Source organism: Balaenoptera physalus (genome assembly GCF_965194825.1).
Source record: "Balaenoptera physalus genome assembly, chromosome: 7".
Classification (NCBI taxonomy): domain Eukaryota; kingdom Metazoa; phylum Chordata; class Mammalia; order Artiodactyla; family Balaenopteridae; genus Balaenoptera; species Balaenoptera physalus.
The window spans coordinates 47,387,080-47,406,948 of NC_138886.1; the positions used below are offsets into that span (position 1 = coordinate 47,387,080).

Genomic DNA, 19,869 nt, shown 5'->3' on the forward strand with positions numbered 1-19,869 from the left:
TTAAGAAAATGGTAATAGGAACATACACATCGATAATTACCTTAAATGTAAATGGATTAAATGCTCCAACCAAAAGACACAGACTGGCTGAATGGATACAAAAATAAGACTCGTATATATGCTGTCTACAAGAGACCCACTTCAGACCTAGGAACACATACAGACTGAAAGTGAGGGGATGGAAAAAGATATTCCATGCAAATGGAAATCAAAAGAAAGCTGGAGTAGCAATTCTCATATCGGATAAAATAGACTTTAAAATAAAGACTGTTACAAGAGACAAGGAAGGACACTACATAATGATCAAGGGATCAATCCTAGAAGAAGATACAACAATTGTAGATATTTATGTACCCAACAGAGGAGCACCTCAATACATAAGGCAAATGCTAACAGCCATAAAAGGGGAGATCGACAGTAACACAATCATGGTAGGGGACTTTAACACCCCACTTTCACCAATGGGCAATTCTTCCAAAATGAAATTAAAGAAGGAAACACAAGCTTTAAATGACACATTAAACAAGATGGACTTAACTGATATTTATACGACATTCCATCCAAAAAAAACAGAATACATTTTCTTCTCAAGTGCTCATGGAGCATTCTCCAGGATATGTCGTATCTTGGGTCACAAATCAAGCCATGGTAAAATTAAGAAAATTGAAATAGTATCAAGTATTTTCTCTGACCACAACGCTATAAGACTAGATATCAATTAAGGAAAAAAAATGTAAAAAATACAAACACATGGAGGCTAAACAATACACTAGTAAATAACCAAGAGATCACTGAATAAATCAAAGAGGAAATCAAAAAATACCTAGAAACAAATGACAGTGAAAACACGACGACCCAAAACCTATGGGATGCAGCAAAAGCAGTTCTAAGAGGGAAGTTTTTAGCAATACGGTCCTACCTCAGGAAACAAAAAACATCTCAAATAAACGACCTAATCTTACACCTAAAGCAATTAGAGAAAGAAGAACAAAAAAATGCGGAAGTTAGCAGCAGGAAAGAAATCATAAAGATCAGATCAGAAATAAATGGAAAAGAAATGAAGGAAACAATAGCAAAGATCAATAAAACTAAAAGCTGGTTCTTTGAGAAGATAAACAAAATTGATAAACCATTAGCCAGCCTCATCAAGAAAAAAAGGGAGAAGACAAATCAACAGGATTAGAAATGAAAAAGCAGAAGTAACAACTGACACTGCAGAAATACAAAGGATCATGAGATTACTACAAGCAACTATATGCCAATAAAGTGGACAACCTGGAAGAAATAATAGAGAATTTCTTAGAAAAGCACAACTTTCCAAGACTGAACCAGGAAGAAATAGGAAATATAAACAGACCAATCACAAGCACTGAAATTGCAGCTGTGATTAAAAATCTTCCAACAAACAAAAGCCCAGGACCAGATGGCTTTACAGGCAAATTCTATCAAACATTTAGAGAAGAGCTAACACCCCTCCTTCTCAAACTCTTCCAAAATATAGCAGAGGGAGGAACACTCCCAAACTCATTCTACGAGGCCACCATCACCCTGATACAAAACCGGACAAAGATGTCACAAAGAAAGAAAACTACAGGCCAATATCACTGATGAACACAGATGCAAAAATCCTCAACAAAATACTAGCAAACAGAATCCAACAGCACATTAAAAGGATCATACACCATGATCAAGTGAGGTTTATCCCAGGAATGCAAGGATTCCTCAATATATGCAAATCAATCAGTGTGATACACCATATTAACAAATTGAAGTAGAAATACCATATGATAATAGATGCAGAAAAAGTTTTTGACAAAATTCAACACCCATTTATGATAAAAACCCTCCAGAAAGTAGGCATAGAGGGAACTTACCTCAACATAACAAAGGCCATATATGACAAACCGACAGCCAACATCGTTCTCAATGGTGAAAAACTGAAACCATGTCCACTAAGATCAGTAACAAGACAAGGTTGCCCACTCTCACCACTGTTATTCAACATAGTTTTGGAAGTTTTAGCCACAGCAATCAGAGAAGAAAAATAGATAAAAGGAATCCAAATCAGAAGAGAAGAAATAAAACTCTCACTGTTTGCAGATGACATGATACTATCATAGAGAATCCTAAAGATGCTACCAGAAAACTACTAGAGCTAGTCCATGAATTTGGTAAAGTAGCAGGATACAAAATTAATGCACAGAAATCCCTTGCATTCCTATACACTAATGATGAAAAATCTGAAAGAGAAATTAAGGAAACACTCCCATTTACCACTGCAACAAAAAGAATAAAATACCTAGGAATAAACCTACCTAAGGAGACAGAAGACCTGTATGCAGAAAACTATAATACACTGATGAAAGAAATTAAAGATGATACAAACAGATGGAGAGATATACCATGTTCTTGGGTTGGAAGAATCAACATTGTGAAAATGATTATACTACCCAAAGCAATCTACAGATTCAATGCAATCCCTATCAAACTACCAATGGCATTTTTCACAGAACTAGAACAAGAAATTTCACAATTTGTATGGAAACACAAAAGACCCCGAATATCCAAAGCAATCTTGAGAAAGAAAAACGGAGCTGGAGGAACAGGCTCCCGGACTTCAGACTATACTACAAAGCTACACTAATCAAGATAGTATGGTACTGGCACAAAAACAGAAATATAGATCAATGGTACAGGACATAAATCCCAGAGATAAATCCATGCACATATGGTCACCTTATCTCTGATAAAGGAGAATATACAATGGAGTAAAGACAGCCTCTTCAATAAGTGGTGCTGGGAAAACTGGACAGCTACATGTAAAAGAATGAAATTAGAACACTCCCTAACACCATACACACAAATAAACTCAAAATGGATTAAAGACCTAAATTTAAGGCCAGACACTATCAAACTCTTAGAGGAAAACATAGGCAGAACACTCTTGACATGAATCACAGCAAGATCCTTTTTGACGCACCTCCTAGAGAGATGGAAATAAAAACAAAAATAAACAAATGGGACCTAATGAAACTTAAAAGCTTTTGCACAGCAAAGGAAACCAAAAACAAGACGAAAAGACAGCCCTCACAGTGGGAGAAAGTATTTGCAAACAAAGCAACTGACAAAGGATTAATCTCCAAAATATACAAGCAGCTCATGCATTTCAATATCAAAAAAGCAAACAACCCAATCCAAAAATGGGCAGAAGACCTAAATAGATATTTCTCCAAAGAAGATATACAGATTGCCAACAAACACTTGAAAGGATGCTCCACATCACTAATCATTAGAGAAATGCAAATCAAAACTACAATGAGGTATCACCTCACACCAGTTAGAATGGGCATCATCAAAAAAATCTACAAACAATAAATGCTGGAGAGGGTGTGGAGAAAAGGGAACCCTCTTGCACTGCTGATGGGAATGTAAATTGATACAGCCACTATGGAGAACAGTATGGAGATTCCTTAAAAAACTAAAAATAGAAACTACCATATAACCCAGCAATCCCACTACTGGGCATATACCCTGAGAAAACCATAATTCAAAGAGTCATGTACCACAGTGTTCACTGCAGCACTATTTAAAACAGCCAGGACAGGGAAGCAACCTATGTGTCCATTGACAGATGAATGGATAAAGAAGATGTGGCACATATATACAATGGAATATTACTCAGCCATAAAAAAAATGAAATTGAGTTATTTGTAGTGAGGTGGATGGACCTAGAGTCTGTCGTACAGAGTGAAGTAAGTCAGAAAGAGAAAAACAAATACCATATGCTAACAGATATATATGGAATCTAAAAAAAAAAAAAAAAGGTTCTGAAGAACCTAGGGGCAGGACAAGAATAGAGACGCAGACGTAGAGAATGGACTTGAGGACACGGGGAGGGAGAGGGGTAAGATGAGGCGAAGTGAGAGAGTGGCAGTGACTTGTATACACTACCAGGCGTGGGATAGATAGCTAGTGGGAAGCAGTTGCATAGCACAGGGAAATCAGCTCGTGCTTTGTGACCACCTAGAGGGGTGGAATAGGGAGGACGGGAGGGAGACGCAAGAGGGAGGGGATATGGGGATATATGTATACGTATAGCTGATTCACTGTTATACAGCAGCAACTAACACATCAATGTAAAGCAATTATACTCCAATAAAGATGTTCAAAAAAAAAAGGATCTAGCTTCCCTTAGAAGATTCTCCTGCACTCCATTAAAATATTTCAGTGTCTATTTTTTTTCTATAGGGAAGCTGTTCTGACTGACTAGTTCATGAAATAAATGCTTTTTGATCGACTTCCTTTTACGTACCTCAGAAATATCACCAACAAAATCCCCATAAAACAGGTCAATGGGAGAGTCAGATGCTTTGAGGTTGATCAGGAGGGCATCAAATTCCTTGCCCACTTCAAAGTTTCCAATCTGTCTATCCAGCCCCAGGGCTACAGGATGGAATAAATTAATAAACAGTTAGTATTTTTAGCCATCGGACCATGCAAATATCCCAATTTGCAAGGACAGAATCTGCCAGTGTGTCACTAGAAAAAAATTAGTATTTTAATAGTGAAGCATTCCAATAGGTCGCAAGACTTTGACTTACAGAAGGCAGAGTAAGCACAGGGAAAGCAAAATCTGAGAATAAAAAGAGTTATCTTCAACACCATGATCATAATTCTGATGTTGTCTGTTTCAGCTCTATCAGTTCCCTTCACAGTCCAACTGGTCTGTGATTTCCATTCACCTCTCTAACAGACATGATGATGGACATAATATCTTTCTCTTTCCCTCCTATTCTCCTTCCAACATTCCAACTCCTTTCCTTGTCCTTTTTGTTCTTTTTGTTCTATGAAATAGCTGACAAGATCTATTTTTGTGGCAGTGAAATGAACTTCAAATAAGTAGAAAATAATTATCTTTTTGCATATTTGTCAATGCAGGCATATCCATCCTAAGTTCCTTAGTTTAAATCCTTTGAATAGAAAAAATTCACTTCTGAAAGTAAATAGATTTTCATAACTCAAGAGTCCCAACGCTTTTGAAAGCAGACTAATTTCTCTGTAACCTTAAAGATTTTCTGGTTGCCAGAGAAGAATGGTTCTCTAAAATAGGGCATAGGTCAATAATGTCTATTGACTTGATCCATCTCCCAGCTAGAATTCCTGTTCCATGAATAGTGGATGTTGAGGAAGAACATCTCTCATTTTTATGGTTTAGTTTCAGAAGATGAGGGTAGTTGGTTTTCCTGGTCAATGAAGGTATTGAATTTAAAGCTCCTTAAAGCCAGAATCTGGATAGAGTGTTCCAGATAGAAGCATGCATGAAAGAAAGGTCAACTGGAGTGCAGCATTACTTAATTGAATTTTTACATGTATTTGTTGTATTCTGTCACTGTCAGAATACAGTCGTATGTGAAAATATTAGACACCATATTCCTGTTAGACAATACCCACTACGTTATATTTCTAGGTATGGATATCCAGAAGTCTTTTGGCAATGCTCTAAGCACAGATTTAGAAATCTTGCTTGTTCTTAAATGGTTATTTAAAGGGCAACTCTTTTATTCTCAGAAAAGAAAAAGATTTTTTTAGCTAAAGAGTTCTTAAAGAGGCGCAAACATAATTAGAAACGTTAAAAGTGGTTAGGTGACTTCCACTGATTATGGGGGGAAGAACTGAATGTAATAGAAAATCACTGGAAATTTTCTCCTCCTCCATCGATTACACTCTACTTCGTTTTTCCCTTGACAAACAGCATGACAAACATGAGTTTTTGATGACTGTATTCAACATAAAACTGTGTTTAATAGGCCAGATAACCAGGTTCATTTGCCAGGAATTGATGGTATTATATATATATAAACTAACTGGACTATTTGTTAGAACCTGGAGAGTTCAGGTATGAACTAACCAAAAAAACACAACTACTGTCAGTGAATTGTAAATTGATCTAAATTCACATTATTTCAGAGAGGCCTAGCTGGGATGGTAAGCAACTCAAATGCATTTTAGGAAACGCAGTTTTACTGTCTTTGGAGTAAATGTTGGCTCTGTGAAGGTGATTTATGCACATCTTGATCTTGAGAGTGAATGTAAAGCGGGGAAGATGCCAACTTTAAACAGGGATGCATTCATCTCATTCACTCAGACTCTTGTAGAGACACAAGCTAAGGAGAAGAAATTTCATAACAGTGGCCCAGAAAATAGATTTGAAAGCTATACGGTAAGGTAGAAATGATTTGGTAAGCACCCCATGCCGGCCTGGTCAGATACAGGATCCTGATGAAACAACTCAGAGAGCCTAGAATAAAAAAAGCACTATTTAAATACAAGTCATTTGCACCATGAAAATAAGATGGTAGGACAACTCAGATGTGAAAACGGGGGTGGGGTAGGGAGTGTCACACTTGCTAAAAGAACAGAACTTTTACAACTTGGAACTTCAGACAGTGAAATCATAAGACTGGGGGAAATGCAAAGCGCATGACCTTTGCTTTCTTTCTTGAAATGTTCTTTATGGCATTCATCATAGCCCAGAACATTCAGAGAAGAGCCAGGAAGTTTCTCTTCCCAGGATACCCTGGCCTCCATCATACTTCATTTATAAGATCTAGGGTATATATCATAAATATAAAAATATTAAAATATATTAAAAATATACACCTGTCTCAAGATCTTTGTTTTTCTCACTAGCTACCTAAGGTTTCATGATATGTTCACTATCATCCATCCAGATTATACTATAATACTTAAAGTGACAGAAAGCAATACAGTTACCAATTTCTATTTTTTCAGTAAAAATACAGTTACATGTGAGAACTGGGAAAAGGTGATGAACAATATTTGCCTATCAATCAACTATACTTCTCCATCTTTCTCCTTTGAAAGAGGCTTGGGTAATTAGTGTACTTAAGTATATAAACAAAATACATAGTCTAAGCTAAGATTTATACAGGAAGATATTGCAGTGGAAGGCGGTGGGTAACACCCTGCACTCTGGCATCAGATTTTCTGGATTCAAATCATGGCACACTGTAGCTTGACAGGTGTGTAAGCCTCACTCAGGTACCTTGTTGGTAAAATGGAATTAATAACAGTGGTTCTGAGGATTAAATAACAGCATCCATAAAGCATGTTGCATAGTGCCTATCACATGGTAAGGGCCCATTAAGTCTTGGCTATTATTATTATTATTACTACTTAGGCCAATAGAGAGCATGTTACTTGACTCAATGGAAAAAAAACTGATTATTTTAAAGAACTCGTATGCATGTGACCAATGCCAAGTATCCATTAAAACAATTAATATGATAATTGCATACTGAACATCTCTTCTGCCAATAACAGGGAACTTGCTAAAAGAATGATGCCTCGGGGCTTCCCTGGTGGCGCAGTGGTTGGGAATCTGCCTGCCAACGCAGGGCACACGGGTTCGAGCCCTGGTCTGGGAAGATCCCACATGCCACGGAGCAACTAGGCCCGTGAGCCACAGCTACTGAGCCTGCGCGTCTGGAGCCTGTGCTCCGCAACAAGAGAGGCTGCGATAGTGAAAGGCCCGCGCACCGCGATGAAGAGTGGCCCCGCTTGCCGCAACTAGAGAAAGCCCTCGCACAGAAACGAAGACCCAACACAGCCATAAATAAATAAATAAATAAAAATGCTGGTTTAACTCCTAGAGAGTTTCATTAAAAAAAAAAAAAAAAAGAATGATGCCTCCACCACATGCTTGAACATGTACTTGCTAAGTTTTGGTTATATTATATGAGATGCAACAGTCATGAATATGGGGGTGCCTGCTGATGCCACTATCACGAGCCTTCACACTGCAGCGAAGGACACAGATTGGCATGGTTGTACATCGTGTGAGAAATAAAATGCTCATTACCTTGGCTGCCTCCAAGAGTAGCTAGTCTGAAGACCTCTTTGAGGGTGAGGCTTTTTGCATTTATCTTATTAACTGAAAGCGTGTTGGAAACCATCACTGCTCTTCTGATGGCATCAAGCACGGAAGATGAATAACCACCAGCCACATCTGTGGTAGATAAAATAAAGCCAAAACAGTAACTTTATGAGATAAATGGAATGTTAGGTATATAGGATTTTTTCTGTTTTTAATGACAGATATTCACTCTTTAATATACTTCAAAGAAAAGATCTTATCTATAAACACAGAATAGACACAGACTAACATTTAAAGAAATTCAAAACCTGCAGTTAGTATCAAATGTATACTTGTATTAGTTTTCTAGGGCTGCTGCAAAAAATTACCACAGATGTGGTAGTTTAAAACAGCAGAAATTCATTCTCACACAGTTTTGGAGGGCAGAAGTCTTAAAGTGTTGGCAGGGCCACCAACCCTACAAAGGCTCTAGGGAAGAATCTTTCCTAGTTTCGTCCAGTTTCTGGCAGCTCCTGGCGTTCCTTGGCTTGTGGCAGTGTAACTCCAATGTCTGCCTCCATCTTCAGATGGCCTTCTTCCCTCTGTGTCTTTATGTACCTCTCATTGTCTGTCTCTTATAAGGACATTCGTTATTGGATTCACCTTAATTCAGAATGACTTCATCTTGAGATCCTTACCTTAATTACATCTGCAAAGACCTTTATTCCAAATAAGGCTACATTTACATGTTCCTGGTAGACATCTCTTTTTTGGGGAGGTGGTAGGGGGAGCACAGTTCAACCCAGTACAATGCCCAAATGTTTAATAAAGTTAAGAGAAAAAACATCTCTGAATATTCCCTAAACTCAAATAAATAAAAATAATGTAAAATAATCTCACAGCTCTATGCTCTGAAAACTTGACCTAACTCTATTTTAATTCTGATGAGAACTTTGAGAATTAAAAAGCTGCTTTATGATATTTTTTTCAGGAAGAGCTTTTAGAATGACCTATATATTCTGGAAAATTGGTGTAATAAATGAGCAATGCTGATGTAGACAGCTTTATATTTGTCACTGGCATCATTAGATGAGGAATTAGATTTTTATAGTGATTTAAATAAATCCCCAATCATAATTAAATTGAAATACTGCCTTTGACAAGAATGAATATAGAAGTTATTTAATGAGTTTGTATAAATAAATGTCAAGTAAGTTTACATGTTTTATTAGAGGAAAAGTACATCTATAGCTTATAAAATACATTTTATATTTCAAGGGTTCCTTCTGTCATGTCTAGGAAGATATATATAATTGTTAGTGCCTATATATATTGCAAAGATCAAAAGTAATAGCCTATTAAGTAATAATCCTAGATTGCAGTTTAATTTTATGTTCAACTGTCTTACATGTCTTTAGATAAACTTGTATGACTTGTTTTTTTGGAAAATACTTTTTTTTAGCCAGAATAGTATTGCCAGAAGACCATCCAGTTCCATGACAACTTTTATTCATCTACTTAGTTAGTTCACTTTCATATACAGTAACCATCAATTAGCTTTTCATTTTATCATAGCATCAAACTAAGAAAACAAATACGATTTGGGAATAATGCACATTAAGCTTTGAAATACTTTGTCTACTGATTCTTTATTACCAGAACAAAGAAAATGTTCAGTCTAAAAGCAGAATAAAATGCTATCACTGCATGGTATGGAAATATGTAAAGATTGAATATATATTTCAAAATATGTGGGTGAAGAGTGGAAGGAAACAGAAAAACAAAAGCAACGCTTTTAGGATGGTGTGAACATGGAAGATTTAAATACTTGCAGTTATAAAAACAGGTTTTATAAAATATGACAGAAAGTAGTCTTTTCCTCCGTATCTAACCAGAACTATCCATTTAGAAAGAATAAGGATAGATTAGGAAATAATGCTATGTAATTTATTGAGAAAATTTTGAGAGCCATCTTATGTTGCTGAATTATAAGATGACTTAATCATCCTATATTCTTCTGGATGTTGTTAATGAAGTAGCTTCCAACACGGAACAATACTGGGCAGATGAAAGAATGAACCCTGGACCACACAAACGATGATATTTAGTCAGAACCATATGTGTAAGAGTAAAGCTTTTCTTCGAAGAATTTCCAGCATGATACTAACTTCCCGATCCCTGCCCTGCCCAGTGAGCTAAGCCCGGGAGGCTTCTTCTTCCCTCTACAGCACATGTAATGTAGGTAGAATCCCCGCTTTATCTGTAACAAGAGGCAGAGTGATAGGGTGGAAAAAGAAACGGTGAACTTCCACATTTTACCGACCTGGTTTTAAACTGTGGATTTGGACTGTTTTTTGCTTTGTTGACCTTTGATTGTTACTCAGTACTTATGACCCTCAATTTTCTCAGAAAATAGAAATAACATCATTTATCTTAACAGTTGCTGAGAAAATCCACTTAAATAATATAAGTGCTGGGGAATGAGGACCAAAGGGTAGAAATTGCATGGGAGAATGGTGGAGGGAAGAAAATGGGTGCTTTTTCTCAGAAGATCTGTTCCCTAACCCCATGCCACCTCTACTATCATGAAAAAGAGTGGCACTATCACTTCCTTGCCAGAGTCAATATAGGGACATTATTTATTACAAGAAGAAGCTAAGAAAACTGTATAAGAGTAAAAACTTGAGCAAGAGGGCAACAGAGAAATAAAAGGAAGTAATTTTATATGTGTGTGTTCATCTTATGCGTTCATCCATTTACTGACAGATTTACTAAGCACCTTCTATGTGCCTGATTTATTTAAGCACTCATAAATGAAAGTTACAGGTTCCACATGAGCTTACTATCTAGTGGAGGATAAGGAAAAGAGACATAAACAAACAAATATTAACTATAAACTGTGTTCAGTTAATGATAAAGAAAATGGAGGTAGAAAGCCCATTTATTTATTTTCAAATAGGTAAATAAACAAATTTTATTTTCTACAGTAATTTTTTTTTCCAACATCTTTATTGGAGTACAATTGCTATACAATGTTGTATTAGTTTCTGCTGTACAACAAAGTAAATCAGCTATATGCACACACATATCCCCATATCCCCTCCCTCTTGAGCCTCCCTCCCACCCTCCTTATCCTACCCCTCTAGGTGGTCACAGAGCACCGAGCTGATCTCCCTGTGCCATGCAGCTGTTTCCCACTAGCTATCTGTTTTACACTTGGTAGTGTATATATATCAATGCTACTCTCTCACTTTGTCCCAGCTTACCCTTCCCCCTCCCCGTGTCCTCAAGTCCATTCTCTACATCTGCATCTTTATTCCTGTCCTGCCCCTAGGTTCTTCAGAACCATTTTTTTCCTTTTTAGATTCCATATATATGTGTTAGCAAACGGTATTTGCTTTTCTCTTTCTGACTTACTTCACACTGTATGACAGACTCTAGGTCCATCCACCTCACTACAAATAACTCAATTTCATTTCTTTTTATGGCTGAGTAATATTCCATGTGCCACATCTTCTTTATCCAGTCATCTGTCGCTGGACACTTAGGTTGCTTCCATGTCCTGGCTATTGTAAATAGTGTTGCAACGAACGTTGTGGTACATGACTCTTTGAATTATGGTTTTCTCAGGGTATATGCCCAGTAGTGGGGTTGCTGGGTCATATGGTAGTTCTATTTTTAGTTTTTAAAGGACCCTCCATACTGTTCTCCATAGTGGCTGTATCAATGTACATTCCCACCAACAGTGTAAGAGGGTTTACTTTTCTCCACACCTTCTCCAGCATTTATGGTTTGTAGATTTTTTGATGATGGCCATTATGACTGGTGTGAGGTGATGATACCTCATTGTGGTTTTGATTTGCATTTCTTTAATGATTAGTGATGTTGAGCATCCTTTCATGTGTTTTTTGGCAATCTGTATATCTTCTTTGGAGAAATGTCTATTTAGGTCTTCTGCCCATTTTTGGATTGGGTTGTTTGTTTTTTTGATATTGAGCTGCATGAGCTGCTTGTATATTTTGGAGATTAATCCCTTGTCAGTTGCTTCGTTTGCAAATATTTTCTCCCATTGAGAGGTTTGTCTTTTCATCTTGCTTATGGTTTCCTTTGCTGTGCAAAAGCGTTTAAGTTTCATTAGGTCCCATTTGTTTATTTTTGTTTTTATTTCCATTTCTCTAGGAGGTGGGTCATAAAGGATCTTGCTGTGATTCATGTCATAGAGTGTTCTGCCTGTGTTTTCCTCTAAGAGTTTTATAGTGTCTGGCCTTACATTTAGGTCTTTCATCCATTTTGAGTTTATTTGTGTGTATGGTGTTAGGGAGTGTTCTAATTTCCTTCTTTTACATGTAGCTGTCCACTTTTCCTAGCACCACTTATTGAAGAGACCGTCTTTTCTCCATTGTATATTCTCCTTTATCAAACATAAGGTGACCACATGTGTGTAGATTTATCTTTCTATCCTGTTCCATTGATCTATATTTCTGTTTTTGTGCCAGTACCATACTGACTTGATTACTGTAGCTTTGTAGTATAGTCTGAAGTCAGGGAGCCTAATTCCTCTGGCTCCGATTTGTTTCTCAAGATTGCTTTGGCTATTTGGGTCTTTTGTGTTTCCATACAAATTGTGAAAATTTTTGTTCTAGTTCTGTGAAAAATGCCATTGGTAATTTGATAGGGATTGCATTGAATCTGTAGATTGCTTTGGGTACTATAGTCATTTTCACAATGTTGATTCTTGCAATCCAGGAACTTGGTATATCTCTCCATCTGTTTGTATCATCTTTAATTTCTTTCATCAGTGTCTTATAGTTTTCTGCATACAGGCCTTTTGTCTGCCTAGGTAGGTATATTCCTAGGTATTTTATTCTTTTTGTTGCAATGGTAAATGGGAGTGTTTCCTTAATTCTTTTTCAGAGTTTTCATCATTAGTGTATAGGAATGCAAGAGATTTCTGTGCATTAATTTTGTATCCTGCTACTTTACCAAATTCATGGATTAGCTCTAGTAGTTTTCTGGTAGCATCTTTAGGATTCTCTATGTATAGTATCATGTCATCTGCAAACAGTGACAGCTTTACTCCTCCTTTTCTGATTTGGATTCCTTTTATTTCTTTTTCTTCTCTGATTGCTGTGGCTAAAACTTTCAAAACTATGTTGAATAACAGTGGTGAGAGTGGGCAACCTTGTATTGTTACTGATCTTAGTGGACATGGTTTCAACTTTTCACCATTGAGAACGATTTTGGCTGTGGGTTTGTCATATATGGCCTTTATTATGTTGAGGTAAGTTCCCTCTATGCCTACTTTCTGGAGGATTTTTATCATAAATGGGTGTTGAATTTTGTTGAAAGCTTTTTCTGCATCTATTGAGATGATCATAGGGTTTTTCTCCTTCAATTTGTTAATACAGTGTATTGCATTGATTGATTTGCGTATATTGAAGAAACCTTGCAGTCCTGGGATAAACCCCACTTGATCATGGTGTATGATCCTTTTAATGTGCTGCTGGATTCTGTTTGCTAGTATTTTGTTGAGGATTTTTGCATCTGTGTTCATCAGTGATATTGGCCTGTAGTTTTCTTTCTTTGTGACATCTTTGTCCGGTTTTGTATCAGGGTGATGGTGGCCTCGTAGAATGAGTTTGGGAGTGTTCCTCCCTCTGCAATATTTTGGAAGAGTTTGAGAAGCATAGGTGTTAGCTATTCTCTAAATGTTTGATAGAATTCCCCTGTGAAGCCATCTGGTCCTGGGCTTTTGTTTGTTGGAAGATTTTTAATCACAGTTTCAATTTCAGTGCTTATGATTGGTCTGCTTATATTTTCTATTGCTTCCTGGTTCAGTCTCAGAAGGTTGTGCTTTTCTAAGAAATTGTCCATTTCTTCCAGGTTGTCCACTTTCTTGGCATATAGTTGCCTGTAGTAATCTCTCATGATCCTTTGTATTTCTGCAGTGTCAGTTGCTGCTTCTGCTTTTTCATTTCTAGTTCTGTTGATTTGAGTCTTCTCCCTTTTATTCTTAATGAGTATGACTAATGGTTTATCAATTTTGTTTATCTTCTCAAAGAACCAGCTTTTCATTTTATTGATTTTTGCTATTGTTTCCTTCTTTCTTTTTCATTTATTTCTGATATGATCTTCATGATTTTTTTCTTTCTGCTAACTTTGGGTTTTCTTTTGTTCCTCTTTCTCTAATTGCTTTAGGTGTAAGGTTAGGTTGTTTATTTGAGATTTTTCTTGTCTCTTAAGGTAGGAATATATTGCTAAAAACTTCCCTCTTAGAACTGCTTTTGCTGCATCCCATAGGTTTTGGGTCATTGTGTTTTCACTGTCATTTGTTTCTAGGTTTTTTTTTGATTTCCTCTTTGGTTTATTCAGTGATCACTTGGTTATTTACTAGTGTATTGTTTAGCCTCCATGTGTTTGTAGTTTTTACAGATTTTTCCTGTAATTGATATCTAGTCTCATAGCATTGTGGTCATAAAAGATACTTGATACGATTTCAATTTTCTTAAATTTACCAAGGCTTGATTTGAGACCCAAGATATGATCTATCCTGGAGAATGTTCCATGAGCACTTGAGAATAAAGTGTATTCTGTTGTGTTGGGATGGAATGTCCTATAAATATCAATTAAGTCCATCTTGTTTAATGTGTCATTAAAAGCTTGTGTTTACTTATTTATTTTCATCTTGGATGATCTGTTCATTGGTGAAAGTGGGGTGTTAAAGTCCCCAACTATGATTGGGTTACTGTCGATTCCCCCTTTTATGGCTGTTAGTATTTGCCTTATGTATTGAGGTGCTCCTATGTTGGGTGCATAAATATTTACCATTGTTATATCTTCTTCCTGGATTGATCTTTTGATCATTATATAGTGTTCTTCTTTGTCTCTTGTAATAATCTTTATTTTGAAGTCTATTTTGTCTGATATGAGAATTGCTACTTCAGCTTTCTTTTGATTTCCATTTGCATGGAATATCTTTTTCCATCCCCTCATTTGCAGTGTGTATGTGTCCCTAGGTCTGAAGTGGGTCTCTTGTAGACAGCATGTATATGGGTCTTGTTTTTGTATCCATTCAGCCAGTCTGTGTCTTTTGGTTGGAGCATTTAATCCACTTACATTTCTGGTAATTATCAATATGTATGTTCCTATTACCACTTCCGTAATTGTTTTGGGTTTGTTTTTGAAGGTCTTTTCCTTCTCTTGTGTTTCCTGCCTAGAGAAGTTCCTTTAGCATTTGTTGTAAAGCTGGTTTGGTGCTGCTGAATTCTCTTAGTTTTTTCTTGTCTGTAAAGGTTTTAATTTCTCCATCGAATCTGAATGAGATCCTTTCTGGGTAATATTGGTTTTAGGTTTTCCCCTTTCATCACTTTAAATATGTCCTGCCACTCTCTCCTGGCTTGCAGAGTTTCTGCTGAAAAATCAGCTGTTAACCTTATGGGGATTCCCTTGTATATTATTTGTTGCTTTTCCCTTGCTCCTTTTAATATTTTTTCTTTGTATTTAATTTTTGATAGTTTGACTAATATGTGTCTTGGCATGTTTCTCCTTGGATTTATCCTGTATGGGACTCTCTGCACTTCCTGGAGTTGTTTGACTATTTCTTTTCCATATTAGGGAAGTTTTCAACTATAATCTTTTCATGTATTTTCTCTGTCCCTTTCTTTTTCTCCTCTTTTCCTGGGACCCCTAGAATTCAAATGTTGGTGCATTTAGTGTTGTCCCAGAGGTCTCTGAGACTGTCCACAGTTCTTTTCATTCTTTTTTCTTTATTTTGCTCTGTGGTAGTTATTTCCACTATTTTATCTTCCAGATCACTTATCCGTTCTTCTTCCTCAGTTATTCTGCTATCGATTCCTTCTAGAGAATTTTTAATTTCATTTATTGTGTTGTTCATCACTGTTTGTTTGTTCTTTAGTTCTTCTAGGTTCTTGTTAAACGTTTCTTGTATTTTCTCCATTCTATTTACAAGATTTTGGATCATCTTTACTGTCATTACTCTGAATTCTTTTTCAGGTAGACTGCCTATTTCCTCTTCATTTGTTTGGTCTCGTGGGTTTCTACTTTGCTCCTTTATCTTCTGCGTATTTCTCCGTCTTCTCACTTTGCTTCACTGTGTTTGGGGTCTCCTTTTCGCAGGCTGCAGGTTCGTAGTTCCCGTCGTTTTTGGTGTCTGCCCCCAGTTGGTAAGGTTGGTTCTGTGGGTTGTGTACGCTTCCTGGTGGAGGGGACTGGTGCCTGTGTTCCAGTCGATGAGGCTGGATCTTGTCTTTCTGGTGGGCAGGACTGTGTCTGGTGGTGTGTTTTGGGGTGTCTGTGACCTTATTATGATTTTAGGCAGCCTCTATGGTAATGGGTGGGGTTGTGTTCCTGTCTTACTAGTTGTTTTCATGGAGTGTCCAGCACTGGAGCTTGCTGGTTGTTGAGTGGAGCTGGGTCTTAACATTGAGACGGAGCTCTCTGGGAGAGCTCTCGTAGATTGATATTACATGGAGCTGGGAGGCCTCTGGTGGTCCAGTGTGCTGAACTCAGCTCTCCCACCTCAGAGGCCCAGGCCTGACAGCTGGCTGGAGCACCATGGCCCTGTTAGGCACACGGCTTAGAAGAAAAGTGAGAAAATGAGAGACAGAGAGAGAGAGAGAGAGAGAGAGAGGGAGGGAGGGAGGGAGAGGGAGGGAGGGGGAGAGAGAGAGGGAGGGAGGGGGGAGAGAGAGAGAGAGAGAGAAATAGGTAGGGCTTCTGATTGTTTCTATTTTCTCAAAGATTTATGAGATAAGGCCATTAGCTGGAAGTGAGGAGGGTATGATTTGGGATTAAAAGTTTAGGAAGAAATGAGATAAGTCTGTCTTGGAATATGGGGACATATTAGAGGCACATAATTGTCTATTTGGGTAGGGCTAAGGGCCACTTAGGATTTGAGAGCAACATTTAAAATGAAACCACTAGAAAATTTTTTTCCAGCAACATCCAGCTGCTCAGCTGTAAACACTGAGAAGGGGAATAGTTGAGACAACCAAGGGGGTTGGGCTTTTTGAAAGTGAATACAAAGAAAACAAGAGGGAAATGAGAAATGAGGAAGTTCCAAGGGAATGATTGTAGTGAGTACTCTGGCATCTAAGATACGTAAATTAGGAAGGGAATAATGGATTGTGAAAAAGCATGTAAACATTGGATTGGAGTCTACAAGTTCATCAAAGAATGTTGCTTTGGGATTAACTGAAGTAAGTTAGAAGGATAGGAATTCGTCCCTAGAAAGTGGAATCCTGGCTCCATATATGTTGTTTTGATGAATTTGTAGGTCTTGTTGATATAAACTTGTTCCATTTTTTTTTTCAGGTTACTGGTTTTTTGGTAATTTGTTATGTCTTTTTTTTTCTGAGACAAAGAATTTTATACACTTATAATTTTGCTCCCACTTGCCAAATATATCTTCATCCTCTCAACCTTACACATAAACTACAACTTCTCAGTTTCTGTTAAGAAAATCAGGAAGTAGAATAATTTTTAGTACTTGGAAGGTTCTTCTTGCAGCCCGTATATTATTTTAAAATTTTATGATAAAATATTGAAGACGTTCAAATGATACAAGGAAAATACCAAAACGGAAGGACCTGACATGCAGTTTCAAAAATAGCATCATACATACACACTACTATATATAAAATAGATAACTAATAAGGACCTACTGTATAGCAAAGGGAACTCTACTCAATGCTCTAATAGCCTACATGGGAAAAGAATCTGAAAAAGTGGATATATGTATAACTGATTCACTTTGCTGTACACCTGAAACCAGCACAACATTATAAATCAACTATACTCCAATAAAACAATTTTTTAAAAAAGCATCATATATTCAGGTCCCAGGAACCTCTGCCCAGAGGGAAACACCTTCTTGATTTATGTTGCCATTTTGATTTATTTAAATGTTTTGTTGTTGTTTATTAAGACTTTGTTTTTAGAGCAGTTTAAGACTCATAGTCTGATAGTTTTTTAAAAAGGATATTACTTTTAACATTGTGTGTATTCTCTCTTGAAATACATTGAGTTTTACTATCATTTTTTAAACTCATTTACAATTTTTTTTCTTATTCCTGTTTTAAATGATTTTAGCTTTCCCTGACATTCTGTTGTACCATTACTCCTCTATACCATGACCCTTCATTTTGCCTCATCACTCATTGAATGATAAAGATTTTCAACTAATTTCTTCCAAGGGTTCATGGGGAGAATATTTTCCAAACCTTTGTACATCTGAGAATTTTGTTGCCTTCACACATGAGGGAGAATGTGGTCCAGTATAATATTCTTGAATAACAACCACTTCGTCTCCAAACTCCTGTTCTTGATATTTTGTGGGCCAACAAAAACAACTGCAACCAAATTGGTTTTTGTTTTATTGATAACTGACTTTTCCCCCTGCCTCAGTGTTTTAGAACTTTTTTTCTTTTTCTTTATAATTCAAATATTTTGCCATAATGAGTTCAATTATGGTTTAGCCTAGAACAGGGTAAGTTCTTGCAATATGATACTTGGTTCTTTCTTAACTTCAGAAAAGATTTATCCTTCATAGCTCTTATTATTGCTTCTGTTCCATTAGCTCTGGAATCTTGGTCAGGAAAATCTCGTGTGCTGGTGCTGTGCTCTCTGCCCTCCATGTGGATCATGCTCAAACACCCGCTTTGATCTTTGGTCAACTTTGTTCTCCACACCACTGATTTAATTTTCTGCAACAATAATTCTACATCTCATAGCTTTCTATATGGCTTGTTTCTTGTTTTTTAACTGAAGGATAATTAAGATATCATAAAATGCACAGAACTTGTGTTCAGTTTGATGGATGTTAACAATCGTATATAGGCATTTAACTACCTTTCAAGAAAACAAGATATTAAACATTTCCATCACTCCAGCAAGGTCCCTTATGGCCCTTTCCAGTCAATTCCCCTCCCCACACCCACCCCCAAGCCTTGGCAACCACTTTCTGATTTCTGTCAATGTAGGTTAGCTCTGTTGATCCCTGGATTTCATACCTAGGGAACAGACCATACAGTTGTGTGCTCTTTTGTGCCTGGCTTTTTTCACTTAACAAAATTAATTTTAAATTAATTAATTTAAAAAATTATGTTATTGAAGTATAGCTGATTTACAATGTTGTGTTAATTTCTGCTATACAGCAAAGTAATTCAGTTTACATACATATATACATTGTTTTTCATATTCTTTTCTATTATGGTTTATCACAGGATATTGAATAGAGTTCCCTGTGCTATACACTACAACCTTGTTGTTTATCCATTCTAAATGTAATAGTTTGCATCTACTAACCCCAAACTCCCAGTCCATCCCTCTCCCTCCCACCCTCCTCAGCAACCACAAGTCTGTTCTCTATGTCTGTGAGTCTGTTTCTGTTTTGTAGATAGGTTCATTTGTATCATATTTTAGATTCCACACGTAAGTGATATCATATGGTATTTGTCTTTCTCCTTCTGACTTACTTCACTTGGTATGATAATCTCTAGGTAATGCCAAATGGCATTATTTCAGTCTCTTTTATGGCTGAATTGTATTCCATTGTATATATGTACCACATCTTCTTTATCCATTCATCTGTCAATGGACTTTTAGGTTGCTTCCATGTCTTAGCTATTGTAAACAGTACTGCTATGAACATAGGGGTGCATGTATCTTGTCGAATTGTAGTTTTACCTGGATATATGCCCAGGAATGGGACTGCTGGATCATATGGCAACTCTATTTTTAGTTTTTTGAGAAACCTCCATACTCTTCTCCATAGTGGCTGCACTTTACATCCCTACCAATAGTGAAGGAGGGTCCCCTTTTCTCCACACCCTCTCCAGCATTTGTTGTTTGTAGATTTTCTGATGACGCCCATTCTAACTGGTGTGAGGTGGTACCTCATTGTAGTTTTGATTTGCATTTCTCTAATAATTAGTGATGTTGAGTATCTTTTCATGTGCCTGTTGGTCATCTGT

The 19,869-nt window shown here is 36.9% G+C and overlaps 1 protein-coding gene and 1 long non-coding RNA gene across 4 annotated transcripts in view; one reads left to right on the forward strand and one right to left on the reverse strand.

Annotated features, from left to right (window-relative positions):
* Positions 1–19,869, forward strand: part of LOC309664987 — a 121,725-nt gene that overhangs the window by 80,493 nt on the left and 21,363 nt on the right. The gene's annotated exons all lie outside the window — the stretch shown is intronic.
* GDA (guanine deaminase) overlaps positions 1–19,869 on the reverse strand; it is a 137,013-nt gene that overhangs the window by 7,992 nt on the left and 109,152 nt on the right. Inside the window, exons 11-12 of the mRNA XM_082471050.1 lie at positions 7,883–8,029; positions 4,313–4,443 (exon numbers count right to left, since the gene is read on the reverse strand). Of these exons, the coding sequence (XP_082327176.1) occupies positions 4,313–4,443; positions 7,883–8,029 (278 nt within the window). The remainder of the gene's footprint in view (positions 1–4,312; positions 4,444–7,882; positions 8,030–19,869) is intronic.